Genomic DNA, 14,571 nt, shown 5'->3' with positions numbered 1-14,571 from the left:
CCAAGATAATTCTCTTCGATCATAATCACAGTCGGGTATATTCCCCCCCAAGCAGACACATCGATGGCCAGAAAGAATTTCATTTGACCCTGTGTAAACTGGAAAACACATATCCTGAGGCTGCATTTATTGTAGCTGGGGATTTTAACAAGGCTAATCTGAAAACAAGGCTCCCCAAATTCTATCAGCGTATCGATTGTGCTACCAGGGCTGGGAAAACCCTAGATCAATGTTATTCTAACATCCGTGACACATATAAGGCCCTCCCCCGCCCTCCTTTCGGAAAAGCAGACCACAACTCCATTTTGTTGCTCCCAGCCTATAGACAGAAACTAAAACAGGAAGCACCCGCGCTCAGGTCTGTTCAACGCTGGTCCTACCAATCGGATTCCATGCTTCAAGATTGCTTCGATCACGTGGACTGGGATATGTTCCGCATTGCGGCGAACAACAACATTGACGAATACGCTGATTAAGTGAGCGACTTTATTAGCAAGTTCATCGGTGATGTTGTACCCACAGTGTCTATTAAAACATTCCCCAACCAGAAACCGTGGATTGATGGCAGCATTTGCGCAAAACTGAAAGCACGAACCACTGTTTTTAATCAGGGCGAGGTGACCGGAAACATGACCAAATACAAACAGTGTAGCGATTCCCTCCGCAAGGCAATCAAACAAGCTAAGCATCAGTATAGAGACAAAGTGGAGTCACAATTCAACGGCTCAGACACACGAGGTATGTGGCAGGGTCTACAGTCAATCACGGACTACAAAAGATAAACCAGCCCCATCGCGGACCACGATGCCTTGCTCCCAGACAGACAAAACAACTTTTTTGCTCGCTTTGAGGACAATACAGTGCCACTGACACGGCCCGCCAACGTGAGTAAAACATTTAAACGTGTTAATCCTCGCAAGGCTGCAGGCCCAGACGCCATCCCCGGCCGCGTCCTCAGAGCATGCGCAGACCAGCTGGCTGGTGTGTTTACGGACATATTCAATCAATCCTTATCCCAGTCTGCTGTTCCCACATGCTTCAAGAGGGCCACCATTGTTCCCGTTCCCAAGAAAGCTAAGGTAACTGAGCTAAACGACTACCGCCCCGTAGCACTCACTTTCGTCATCATGAAGTGCTTTGAGAGACTAGTCAAGGACCATATCACCTCCACCCTACCTGACACCCTAGACCCACTCCATTTTCTTTCCGCCCAAATAGGTCCACAGACGACACAAACGCCATCACACTGCACACTGCCCTAACCCATCTGGGCAAGAGGAATACCTATGTAAGAATGCTGTTCATCGATTACAGCTCAGCATTTAACACCATAGTACCCTCCAAACTCGTCATTAAGTTCGAGACCCTGGGTCTCGACCCTGCCCTGTGCAACTGGGTCCTGGACTTTCTGACGGGCCGCCACCAGGTGGTGAGGGTAGGTAAAAACATCTCCAACCTGCTGATCCTCAACACTGGGTCCCCACAAGGGTGAGTTCTCAGCCCTCTCCTGTACTCCCTGTTCACCCACGACTGCGTGACCATGCACGCCACCGACTCAACCATCAAGTTTTTGCAGACGACACAACAAGACGGCCAACAGGGAGGAGGTGAGGGCCCTCGGAGTGTGGTGTCAGGAAAATAACCTCACACTCAATGTAAACAAAACAAAGGAGATGATCGTGGACTTCAGGAAACAGCAGAGGGAGCAGCCCCCTATCTACATTGACGGGACAGTAGTGGAGAGGGTGGAAAGTTTTAAGTTCCTCGGCGTACACATCACGGACAAACTCAAATGGTCCACCCACACAGACAGCGTGGTGAAGAAGGCGCAGCAGCGCCTCTTCAACCTCAGGAGGCTGAAGAAATTCAGCTTGTCTCCAAAAACACACAAACTTTTACAGATGCACAATCGAGAGCATCCTGTCGGGCTGTATCACCGCCTGGTACGGCAACTGCTCCGCCCATAACCGTAAGGCTCTCCAGAGGGTAGTGAGGTCTGCACAACGCATCACCAGGTGCAAACTACCTGCCCTCCAGGACACCTACAGCACCCGATGTCACAGGAAGGCCAAAAAGATCATCAAGGACAACAACCAACCGAGCCACTGCCTGTTCACCCCGCTATCATCCAGAAGGCGAGGTCAGTACAGGTGCATCAAAGCTGGGACCGAGAGACTGAAAAACAGCTTCTATCTCAAGGCCATCAGACTGTTAAACAGCCATCACTAACATTGAGTGGCTGCTGCCAACATACTGACTCAACTCTAGCCACTTTAATAATGTAATCAATTTATCACTAGCCTCTTTATATAATATTTACATACCCTACATTTCTCATCTCATATGTATATACTGTACTCTATACCATCTACTGCATCTTGCCATGTTGATGTAATTAAATATATCACTAGCCACTTTAAACAATGCCACTTTATGTTATGTTTACATACCCTACATTACTCATCTCAAATGTATATACTGTACTCTATACCATCTACTGCATCTTGCCATGTTGATGTAATTAAATATATCACTAGCCACTTTAAACAATGCCACTTTATGTTATGTTTACATACCCTACATTACTCATCTCAAATGTATATACTGTACTCTATACCATCTACTGCATCTTGCCTATGCCGTTCGGGCATCACTCATTCATATATTTTTATGTACATATTCGTATTCATTTCTTTACACTTGTGTGTATAAGGTAGTTGTTGTGAAATTGTTAGGTTATATTACTTGTTAGATATTACTTCATGGTCAGAACTAGAAGCACAAGCATTTCACTACACTTGCAGTAACATCTGATGTGACAAATAAATTAGATTATATCTATTTTTTTTTTCCAAACTGTAACACAGCCACTCAGGAACATTTAATGTCATCTTGGGAAGCAACACCAGTGTATGTTTGGCTTTATGTTTTAGGTTATTGTTCTGCTGAAGGTGAATTTGTCTCCGTGTCTGTTCGAAAGAAGACTGAACCAGGCTTTCCTCTAGGATTTTGCCTGTGCTTAGCTAAAATACTCCCCAGTCCTTGCCGATGACAAGCATACCCATAACATGATGCAGCCACTACCATGCTTGAAAATAAGAAGTGTGGTACTCAGTAATGTGTTGTTGGATTCGATCCAAACATAATGCTTTGTATTCAGGACAAAGTTAATTTCTTAGCAATTTTACTAGTTCCTAATTGCAAACAGGATGAATGTTTGGAATATTTTTTTTCTGTACAGGCTTCCTTCTTTTCACTTTGTCAATTAGGTTAGTATTGTGGACTAACTACAATGTTGTTGATCCATCCTCAGTTTTCTCCTATCACAGCCATTAAACGCTGAACATTTTAAGTCACCATTGGCTTCATGGTTTCCTTCCTCTTCAGCAACTGACTTATGAAGGAGGCCTGTATCTGTTGTAGTGACTGGGTGTATTGATACACCATCCAAAGTGTAATTAATATGGGTTTATTAATTCAAAATATATGTATATATATTTAACCTTTATTTAACTAGACAAGTCAGATATACTGAACAAAAATATAAACACAACATGCAACAATTTCAAAGATTTTGATGAGTTACAGTTCATATAAGGAAATCAGTCATTTGAAATAAATAAATTAGGCCATAATCAATGGATTTCACATGACTTGGCAGGGACACAGCCATGGATGGGCCTGGGAGGGCATAGGCCTACCCACTTGTGAGCCAGGCCCAGCCAATCAGAATGAATTTTTCCCACAAAAGGGCTTTCCTACGACTATTATTATGTTATTTATTGATTGGCTATGGCTTTGCAGAAGCCGCACTGCTTCTTGACTCAATGCCCACTTACACCGGAAGCCAGCCGCACCAACGTGTCAGAGGAAACCCCGTGCACCTGGCGACCATGTCGGCGTGCACTGTGCCCGGCCTGCCACAGGAGTCGCTAGTGCACAATGGGACAAGAACATCCCTGCCGACCAAACCCTCCCCTAACCCGGAGATGCTGGGCCAATTGTGTGCCGCCCCATGGGTCTCCGGGTCACGGCCGGTTGGGACAGAGCCTGGACTCAAACCCAGAAACTCTAGATCCAGCAATGATTCACATATATGCAGATACACACGCTCCCACTTCCAAACAGACAAGCACACACACACCTTGAGCATCAACATTGCGGGGACATTAAGACTAACATGCTCTTAGTTCTGCTTCTCAAACCGGCGTTAAGAGCTTAGATCCCAGTTAATGAAGTGCCGTTCGGGGTCCTGAAACCTTTTAGTAATAATTGTAGTTTGTCACCCTTGACAGAACTAGTTGTTCTGTGTTTGTTTTATGGTTGTCACAATACCAGTATGGCGATACTCAGAGGTATCGTAGCAAGGAAAGAAAACATGAAGTGGACTGAATTTTCTCAAGGGAAACATCCCTAATGTTGGAAACAGGCAACCTTATGTTGTCACCCAGAATCACATGTTTCTTTAACAAGCTATAGTACACAAATGATGTTATATACAGCAGTTTTTTTAATCACCAAAGAGTTTAGTCTGCTTTGTGTTTTCATTTTTTGCTTGGGAAAATCTGGTCTCTTGGGAAAATCTTAGTATCTCAATACTGGTATCGTGAGAACCCTAGTTTGTTTTACTCCCCCCGCCCACCTCTTTAAATATAAATGACATATTGCTGCTGCGGTCTCTCTCTCTCAGCACTAAAGACACAGGCAAGGTGTAGGTTAATAAGACATCTTCGCGGAGATGGGAATTTGACAGGTGTGAAGTGTGAGAGCGGCTCTCAGCGCTCACCTTTTGGTTCAGACAGTGGACTCCTTCTGGCAGTCATACAGGCTGAGACTTTGACTGCGTCACTCAGAGGGTCTGGCTACAGCTGAGGCTATATCTCACTTAGTCTTCAAAAGCACTAACCTCCCTCCCCGTGGATCTGTGACTCTCTCAGCCGCCCTCCAAACCCCCTCATAAAAAAGGTCAACTTAAATGTCTGCCTTTTCATTTGATTTCATCCTCATTTCCAATTGTCACTTTAAATGAAAGCTTTTCATCGCCTTTTGGAAATATAAACTAATTGGAGCCGGGATGAGCGGAAGGAGTGATTTGAAAAGCACCACAAACACACACACGCACACTCAGAGAAAGTCTCACACACACACACACTCAGAGAAAGTCACACACACACACTCAAAGACAAACAAACACAGAAAGGCACACTCTGAAAGAGACACAGTTCTTTAAAGCTGAAAACGCTTGGATATTCTAATCAAGAGAGGACAAAAGTGAGGCAGGGAAAGGAATTAGGGTGCTGCCTGCGCGGAGCGAGGGATCACAGTCCTCCACTCAGTGTGAAACGCCTGGTTCAATGGTTGCAGTCAGAATGGGGACGATTCACACAGCATTTCATGGATTGTCAGGGAGAGGAGGGGATGGAGGATTTCAGGATTGTCAGGGAGAGGAGAGGATGGAGAATGTCAGGATTGTCAGGGAGAGAAGAGGAGGGGATGGAGGATGTCATGATTATCAGGGAGAGGACAGGATGTCAGGATTGTCAGGGAGAGAAGAGGAGGGGATGGATAATGTCAGGATTGTAAGGGAGAGGAGGGGATGGAGGAGTTCAGGATTGTCAGGGAGAGAAGAGGTGGGGATGGAGGATGTCAGGATTATCAGGTAGAGGACAGGATGTCAAGATTGTCAGGGAGAGAAGAGGAGGGGATGGAGTTTGTCAGGGAGAGGAGGGGATGGAGGATGTCAGGAATGTCAGGGAGAGGAGAGGATGTCAGGAATGTCAGGCAGAGGAGGGGATGGAGGATGTCAGGGAGAGGAGGAGATGGAGGATGTCAGGATTGTCAGGGAGAGGAGAGGAGAGAATGTCAGGAATGTCTGGATGTTATTAGGGCTGGGCGTGCTTCTACACCTGCATTGCTTGCTGTTTGGGATTTTAAGCTGGGTTTCTGTACAGCACTTTGAGATGTCAGCTGATGTAAGAAGGGCTTTATAAATACATTTGATTTGATTTGACATGAGGGGTGAGGCTTACAGAAAGTATTTTCAGAGTGAGGAATATGAATGTGGGGGAATGAATATCGGAGCCTGTCCGGAAGGGAAAGACACTTTAAGAGATCACAGTACTGGGTCTAGAAATACTCCGCATGCAGAATGCCGTCTTTATCCTGATGGTCATATAGACTATATAAAGAAAACATGAAATTCAATCGATTCAGGAGAAGAACCGCTTACAATCTGTATTAAAGTCTGAAACACAGTGCCTGATAAGTATCTATACAAACTCTATAAACAATCCATAAACACTCCTCTGGTAACCCTATACATGTACGTGATGTGACCGTCTGTATGAACGTCTCGTAAGACACATCTTTGTTGACATTGTGTGTGTGTGTGTGTGTGTGTTTGTGTGTGTGTGTGTGTGTGTGTGTGTGTGTGTGTGTGTTGTATCCAGGTGAGTATAGGCTGTCCAGAGAAGATGGAGCCCATTACTAAGGTGTCCCACATTCCCGCCAGCCGCTGGGCCCTGTCCTGCAGCCTGTGTCGAGAACACACGGGCACCTGCATACAGGTGAGATATACATACACACACACACACACACACACACACACACTAGGGCTAGGAATAGCCAGGGACCTCACAATACGATATCACGATACTTAACACTCACACTCCAGTAACACTTTTTCATTTTAGTGTGCCAGTGCTCTTTCGGCTGTTAAAGATGCCCTGAAGGTGTGAAAATGAGTTCCTCATTAGCGGCACATATCGTCATATACTGTTCATATTAAAATACCAGTACGTTTGGCGTGAACACATAGGACTTAGAGAGATAGCAGGTGATGTTGCTCAGAAAGAATCAGCACGTCCCCTGATGTCAAGCTGTGCTCGTTTGACACCAAACAACTGAAACCGGTTGCACTAACTAACCACACGTGTTGAATCACTGTCTGACAAATTATGATTTCATGTTTTATTGGTGGATTATTTGATTCATGTACCAATAAGTTATGATGTAGCTCATCAATAATGTGTCCCTGATGGCTGCTTTAATTAGTGTACTATATAGGGAATATAGTGCCTTTTGGGATCTACACTAAGGATCTGGTACTCCCATAACGTTGGCATTAAGGTGATGAGGTCTAGTGAGTCTGCAGTAAAGCATCGGAGCGTGTACAGTATCAGTATCCTCTATCCACCAGACAGACTGTCATATATTTGGACTGGAGAGAACTACTTCCATTTAATGTCTGGCGGCCAGACAATGCTAGTCAGTGTGGGGAGCTGCTATTGAGGACATTACCAAGCTGCAGGCTGAAGAGTTGAGGAATAGTGATTTCCAGTTGTGGCTTCTCTCTCCTCGTCATGGCAGACAGAACCAGAGGGGCTCCAAACCCTCAGGAGGGACAGCTACTGAGATAAGTGGGATATTCTACTGTGATGGGGGGAGGGAGAGATGGCGAGAAAGAATGCTTTGGAATGGGAAGAGGACTGAGTTGGAGCGAAGTGGGCTCCTCTCTGCCTATGTAGAGAGTGAAGGAAAGAGACAGATGTCACAAATGGCATCCTAATCCCTGCATAGTGCACTACATTGTGAGTTTGGCCTCTGTAGTGCGCTATAAAGAGTACCATTTGGGACGCAGTCCTTGAGCATGCTCGTCATTGTCGTCCCAGGCCCTTAGAAAATGTAGGCCTCTCTGACGGAATGGAAAACACTACTAGCCTCCCTTCCCTCCCCCATCCCCCCCCTCCTTCCTCCCCCATCCCTCCTTCACCCCCATCTTTCCCCCCCATCCCTCCTTCACCCCCATCCTTCCTCCCCCATCCCCCTTCCCCCATCCTTCCTCCCCCATCCCTCCTCCTTCCCCATCCCTCCTTCCCCCATCCTTCCTCCTCCCATCCCTCCACCCCATCCTTCCTCACCCCATCCTTCCTCCCCCATCCCTCCTTCACCCCCATCCTTCCTCCCCCATCCCTCCTTCACCCCATCCTCCCTCCCCCATCCTTCCTCCCCCATCCCTCCTTCACCCCATCCTTCCTCCCCATCCCTCCTTCACCCCCATCCTTCCTCCCCCATCCCCCTTCCCCCATCCCTCCTCCCCCATCCCTCCTCCTTCCCCATCCCTCCTTCCCCCATCCTTCCTCCTCCCATCCCTCCTTCACCCCATCCTTCCTCACCCCATCCTTCCTCCCCCATCCCTCCTTCACCCCATCCTTCCTCCCCCATCCCTCCTTTACCCCCATCCTTCCTCCCCCATCCTTCCTCCCCCATCCCTCCTTTACCCCATCCTTCCTCCCCCATCCCTCCTTCACCCCATCCTTCCTCCCCCATCCCTCCTTCCCCCCATCCTTCCCCCATCCCTCCTTCACCCCCATCCTTCCTCCCCCATCCCTCCTCCTTCCCCATCCCTCCTTCCCCCATCCTTCCTCCTCCCATCCCTCCTTCACCCCATCCTTCCTCACCCCATCCTTCCTCCCCCATCCCTCCTTCACCCCATCCTTCCTCCCCCATCCCTCCTTCACCCCATCCTTCCTCCCCCATCCTTCCTCCCCCCCATCCCTCCTTTCACCCCCATCCTTCCTCCCCCATCCCCCTTCCCCCATCCTTCCTCCCCCATCCCTCCTTCACCCCATCCTTCCTCCCCCATCCTTCCTCCCCCATCCCTCCTTCACCCCCATCCTTCCTCCCCCATCCCTCCTCCTTCCCCATCCCTCCTTCCCCCATCCTTCCTCCCCCATCCCTCCTTCACCCCCATCCCTCCTTCACCCCATCCTTCCTCCCCCATCCTTCCTCCCCCATCCCTCCTTCACCCCATCCTTCCTCCCCATCCCTCCTTCACCCCCATCCTTCCTCCCCCATCCCTCCTTCACCCCCATCCTTCCTCCCCCATCCCCCTTCCCCATCCTTCCTCCCCTCATCCCTCCTCCTTCCCCATCCCTCCTTCCCCCATCCTTCCTCCTCCCATCCCTCCTTCACCCCATCCTTCCTCACCCCATCCTTCCTCCCCCATCCCTCCTTCACCCCCATCCTTCCTCCCCCATCCCTCCTTCACCCCATCCTTCCTCCCCCATCCCTCCTTTACCCCCATCCTTCCTCCCCCATCCCTCCTTCACCCCATCCTTCCTCCCCCATCCTTCCTCCCCCATCCCTCCTTCACCCCATCCTTCCTCCCCCATCCCTCCTTCACCCCCATCCTTCCCCCATCCCTCCTTCACCCCCATCCTTCCCCCCATCCCTCCTTCACCCCATCCCTCCTTCACCCCATCCTTCCTTCCCCATCCTTTCCCCCATCCCTCCCCCATCCTTTCTCCCCTATCCCTCCTTCACCCCATCCTTCCTCCCCCATCCCTCCTTCCTCCCCCATCCTTCCTCCCCCATCCTTCCTCCCCATCCTTCCTCCCCTATCCCTCCTCCTCCCCCATCCTTCCTCCCCCATCCATCCTCCTCCCCATCCCTCCTTCCCCATCCCTCCACCTTCCCCCATCCCTCCTTCACCCCCATCCTCCCCCATCCCTCCTTCACCCCCATCCTTCCTCCCCCATCCCTCCTCCTCCCATCACGTCATGGGACCAGTGTGAGGTTTGAAATGGATAGGCCTGAGGAAAGGCAAGAACAGAGGTTTGATTTAGACTGGTTGTTATGAGGGAGGTAGAGACAGATCAGGGTTTGTGACAATATGGGAACCAATGTTTGTTTTGACCGTGTTGCCAACAGGACAAGAGCGCCTGTCTGTCTGGGATAGACCAGACAGAGGCAGACAGTTAGAAGAAGTTTTCCAGAACAGACATGTCTCTGAACACATTCTTTGTCACGCACACTGTGGTGGCAGAGGAAGGAGTTGTGACAGTGTTGCTTAGCAATCATTAACACGTTTCTGTTTGTGTGAGGCAAACATCATCAGAGAAACTATTGTTGTGACTGTGTACCTTGTCATCTTTATGTGTTTAACAATTCTTAAGCCGTGTTGATGTGACTCGTATGTAAATATGTAACTCTCCTCCCTCCTTCCCCAGTGCTCCATGCCCTCCTGTATTGTGGCCTTCCATGTGACCTGCTCGTTTGACCACGGCCTGGAGATGCATACCATCCTGGCTGAGAACGACGAGGTGCGCTTCAAATCATACTGCCTGGAGCACAGCAGCACTACCGGCAACAGTAACCACGCTGCCGCTGTCGCCGGCAACAGTAACCACACCAACACCATGACTGGTAACAGTAACCACACCAACGGCGCCCACTGCGCTGGTGCCAGCAGTAAAACGGACTGGGCCGGACACGGCAACGAGCACAGAGCCAACGCCGGGCCGGAACACCACCAAGCGGCCAGCGAGCTGCAACCTGTGGAACGTCCAGACCGGGACCAGATGGAGAGAGAGAAGGCCAGCCAGCGCAAACAGAAACTACAGGAGCTGGAGGACGAGTTCTACCGCCTGGTGGACCCCAAAGACGTGGCGGAGAGCCTGGGCCTGCCGGACGCCCACGTGGACTTCCTGTACCAGTTCTGGAAGCTGAGGAGGAAGTCCAACTTCAACCGTCCGCTGGTGACGCTGAAAAGAGACGAGGTAGATAACCTGGCTCAGCAGGAGCAGGACGTGCTGTACCGACGCCTCAAACTGTTCACACACCTACGCCAGGACCTAGAGAGGGTGAGTGGCTGGCTGGGCTGGGGAGTTTGTGTTAGTGTGTGGATTGATTGATTGATGTTGTAATGATGTATGTGTGTTGCTCTGCCTGTCCATCCTGTATCGTTTACAAAATCCAGTCTGCCTGCGTCATCAATTGAGCAAACGATGAAAAGGCTTAATGGCTGAATGATGTTTCAGTACTATGACTCATCCATATACAGTTCGGTCCTAGCTCTCCTCCTCTGAGAATCCAGGGGTATCCTGCCCTATCCTGTTTCCTCAGGATGCCCCATGCAGCGTCCCCATAGAAAATATATTTGGGCTCCACCAGTTAAGGCTGTAATACAGTATGTTGTGTGAAGCAGAGTAGAGTGGAGGGAGGCAGGCAGCTAACCAGGTCCAAATGGCTGATTTAATTAACTGGTTGGAGATGGAGGCTGAGCAGGGCAGTCACACTCAGTAGTCCCCTGGGCCACACACACACACACACACACACACACTGCACCCACACCCTCTGTGGTAGAGCTCTGCTATTTGACCTGAGCCTGACCGGCCCCAACACTACATCGGGTTAGGGCTGGGTAGGGGCTGTTTTTTTCGTCAATAACTATGCTACTGGTAGGCCTCGGGTATCACTAAATTGATCACTAACATTTTGAAGCTGAGCCATTTGCTCGTGCTCTGCTGCACAGTACAGTCACATCTGACTAAGATCATAACGTGGTGTCAGAAGTGCTTCTACCTCGTCAAATATAAGACAGGAGAGATTATTTCACAGAAAATAATGTTGCTTGAGTTTTGTCTGTGATGAAAAGTAGCTTACAGCTCACTGCTCTCTCCTTTCTTCGTTGAGCAGAGCAGCCCAAGAGCAGCCTGAGCCGTTGCTATGGCTACTCACTGACTCAGAGACACCATGAGCAGAGTGCATGCAGAGCGAGCTGCCTGCACGCATGGAGCGAGTGACAGTTATTTCTGATTTTGGGTTTCAGGCAGGGCTTTAAATTTGGCAGAAGCAATCGGGCCTGGGTAGGGTAGGGCCTGAATGTCAGGTCTGGGTAGGGTAGGGCCTGAATGTCGGGCATGGGTAGGGCTAATAACCTCAAAGCGCAGATCGATGCATCTAGAGCTCCTCTTCCATTCGGGCCCTCCACTTAGCCACAGGGCCTTCAGGTTGAGTGATGCCTGTGTTTATCACGCAGCCCTGCCACTGTTAGACCGAAGGATGCATGTGTGGGCCCGGGCATATCAGGTTATCACAGCTCAACATCTCAGCTCTCTATATGCTGTAATGCGTTGTTAACTGGCTATTTGAAATTCATTTCTATCCTCCTCTGGAGGATTGTATTTCGGGGGTGCGTCCCAAATAGAACCCTATTCCCTTAATCATACACTACTTTATAATGGGCCCAATGAACCTTGTTAAAAAAGTAGTGCACTACCAAGGGAATTTGTGATGCATACCTGCTGCTGCTGAGTGACGCGCCAACCCCACCCCACCCGCGTCTTCTGTCTCTATAAAATCGTCATTTCTGAGTGTACACTAACAAACAGTAGTGGATTGAGCTCGGCCTAGTAAATGTAGTGATCACAAGCTTCCAGAGATCGTCCCTCTGCACTACCTCTAGCACCACCACTACCCCTGTCTAGCTGGTTGGATGGCTGGGGTTGTGGTTGTGGTTAACGTAGGTAGCTTCCTCTATATCCCCTTACGGCCGTGTGCAGTAGGTCACCTGCTGGGTTGTAGAATCGCCGGGAAATGAACAGAAAATGGCAGCCAATGTTATGTGATCAGACTCAGGCCACCCTGATTGTTTGAACAGTAGTGACTTGAGGGCTGCTGCAGGGTAGTTAATACACCCCTAGTTAATACACCCCTTAATACACTAGTTGAGTTGAGCAGGAAGTAGGAAGTGTTTAAGTAGAGCGGTTTTCCCAGTGGTGTGGCACATGACAAGGAGCTCTTTTTAATTTGCCACGCTCACTGGTTTAAGCGGGGTGGCAGATAGCCTAGTGGTTAGAGCGTTGGACTAGTAACCGGAAGGTTGCAAGATCGAATCCCTGAGCTGACAAGGTCAAAATCTGTTGTTCAGTGGGCAGTTAACCCACTGTTCCTAGGCTGTCATTGAAAATAAGAATTTGTTCTTAACTGACTTAAATAAAGATAAAATAAATTAGCCAGCCAGGGAGAGGTGAGAGGGAGCAGAGAAACTTCAGGGGCTGTGATTTCTGTATTTGCTGTGTGGATTAAACAGCCATGCTGCTGCTGAGTGGTCTTCCAGGTTCATTGATTCTGTAAGCCTAAGAATTTGAACATTCAGCGAATTTGAGCAGTCAAGGTGTCTTGATAATGAGCTGATTTAAATAGCAAGATTTCACTATAGGATCTCCTGATGTGGTAATTAGTCCACAGATTCAATCAAATGTGCCTCTAATAAGTTGCTAATTTTATTTGATCGCAGGTAAAAATGACAGCCCTGTAATGTGCTTATAGTGATGTCAACCAGATGTTTTCTACCCACAACATGGGATACCTTATGAAAGGGACTGCTCATTCGTTAGCAACATCCATAGCAACAAGAGCAGTAGAAAAAAACATTGAAGTGAACAGTAATTTTTATAGATTGTGATGTCTGTCTCCAGTGATGTAGTTGTATTACCTTTCACTTGTACAGTATAGGCTTTCACCAAACGATTGGCCCTGATGGCTCTAGGTGTGTGTGTGTGTGTGTGTGTGTGTGTGTGTGTGTGTGTGTGTGTGTGTGTGTGTGTGTGTGTGTGTGTGTGTGTGTGTGGTAATTGTTCATGTGTGTACTGTACTAATCTGTAGGCTACGGTTGAACGGTATACCGAAACTTCTGTACTTTATAGCGTGAAGATCAAAGTACCTTCTCCACTTACTCATTCATTGCCAGAGCTGCATTGTTAGCTACACACTCATGCTGCATTATTCTTGGGCAATATACCATTTCTACCATATACTGCGGTATTTCGAAATACCGATGGTATGAATTTCAATACCAATTTTGGTGGTGGGGTGTACCCCCTCCTCACAGTGCTTGAGGGGGTGCGTGTTACGCCACTGCTTATAACTAACTATATGTTAAGTATACAGTGCATTCAGAAAGTATTCAGATCCCTTAACCTTTTCCACATTTTGTTATGTTACAGCCTTATTCTAAAATGGATTAAATCGTTTTTTTCCCTCATCAATCTACACACAATACCCCATAATGAAAAATATATTTATTTATTTTTTTGCAAATGTATTTTAAAAAAAAACGGACATATCATATTTACATAAGTATTTAGACCATTTACTCAGTACTTTGTTGAAGCACTTTTGGCAGCTATTACAGCCTTGAGTCTTCTTGGGTATGACGCTACAAGCTTGGCACACCTGTATTTGGGGAGTTTCTCCCATTATTCTCTGCAGATCTTGTTCTGTTGGAAGGTGAACCTTTGCCCTAGTCTGAGGTCATGTGCCTTTTACTGAGGAGTGGCTTCCATCTGGCCACTGTACCATTAAGTGCTGATTGGTAGAGTGCTGCAGAGATGGTTGTCCTTCTGGAAGATTCTCCCATCTCAACAGATGAACTCTGGAGCTCCATCAGACAGACCATCAATTTCTTGGTCACCTCCCTGACCAAAGCCCTTCTCCCCGATTGCTCAGTTTGGCTGGGCGGCCAGCTCTGGGACGAGTCTTGGTGGTTCCAAACCTCTTCCCTTTAAGAATGATGGAGGCCGCTGTGTTCTTGGGGACCTTCAATGCTGCAGAAATGCCAAATCAAATTTTATTTGTCACATGCGTCGAATACAACAGGTGTAGTAGACCTTACCGTGAAATGCTGAATACAACAGGTGTAGTAGACCTTACCGTGAAATGCTTACTTACAAGCCCTTAACCAACAATGCAGTTCAAGAAATGGAGTTAAGAAAAATATTTACTAAA

General features: G+C 48.2%; 1 protein-coding gene across 5 annotated transcripts in view; it reads left to right on the top strand.

Annotated features, from left to right (window-relative positions):
• The window catches only part of LOC112246533 (protein Jade-1-like), a 225,215-nt gene that overhangs the window by 129,434 nt on the left and 81,210 nt on the right, over window positions 1-14,571 (top strand). For all 5 annotated transcript variants that reach the window (XM_042309073.1, XM_042309074.1, XM_042309071.1 and 2 more), the window contains 2 exons: window positions 6,450-6,566; window positions 10,011-10,643. In XM_042309073.1, coding sequence (XP_042165007.1) covers window positions 6,450-6,566; window positions 10,011-10,643 — 750 coding nt within the window. The remainder of the gene's footprint in view (window positions 1-6,449; window positions 6,567-10,010; window positions 10,644-14,571) is intronic.

The sequence above is a fragment of the Oncorhynchus tshawytscha genome, linkage group LG30 (genome assembly GCF_018296145.1).
Source record: "Oncorhynchus tshawytscha isolate Ot180627B linkage group LG30, Otsh_v2.0, whole genome shotgun sequence".
In the NCBI taxonomy this organism is placed as follows: Eukaryota; Metazoa; Chordata; class Actinopteri; order Salmoniformes; family Salmonidae; genus Oncorhynchus; species Oncorhynchus tshawytscha.
This window is presented reverse-complemented; position numbering and strand designations above follow the sequence as displayed.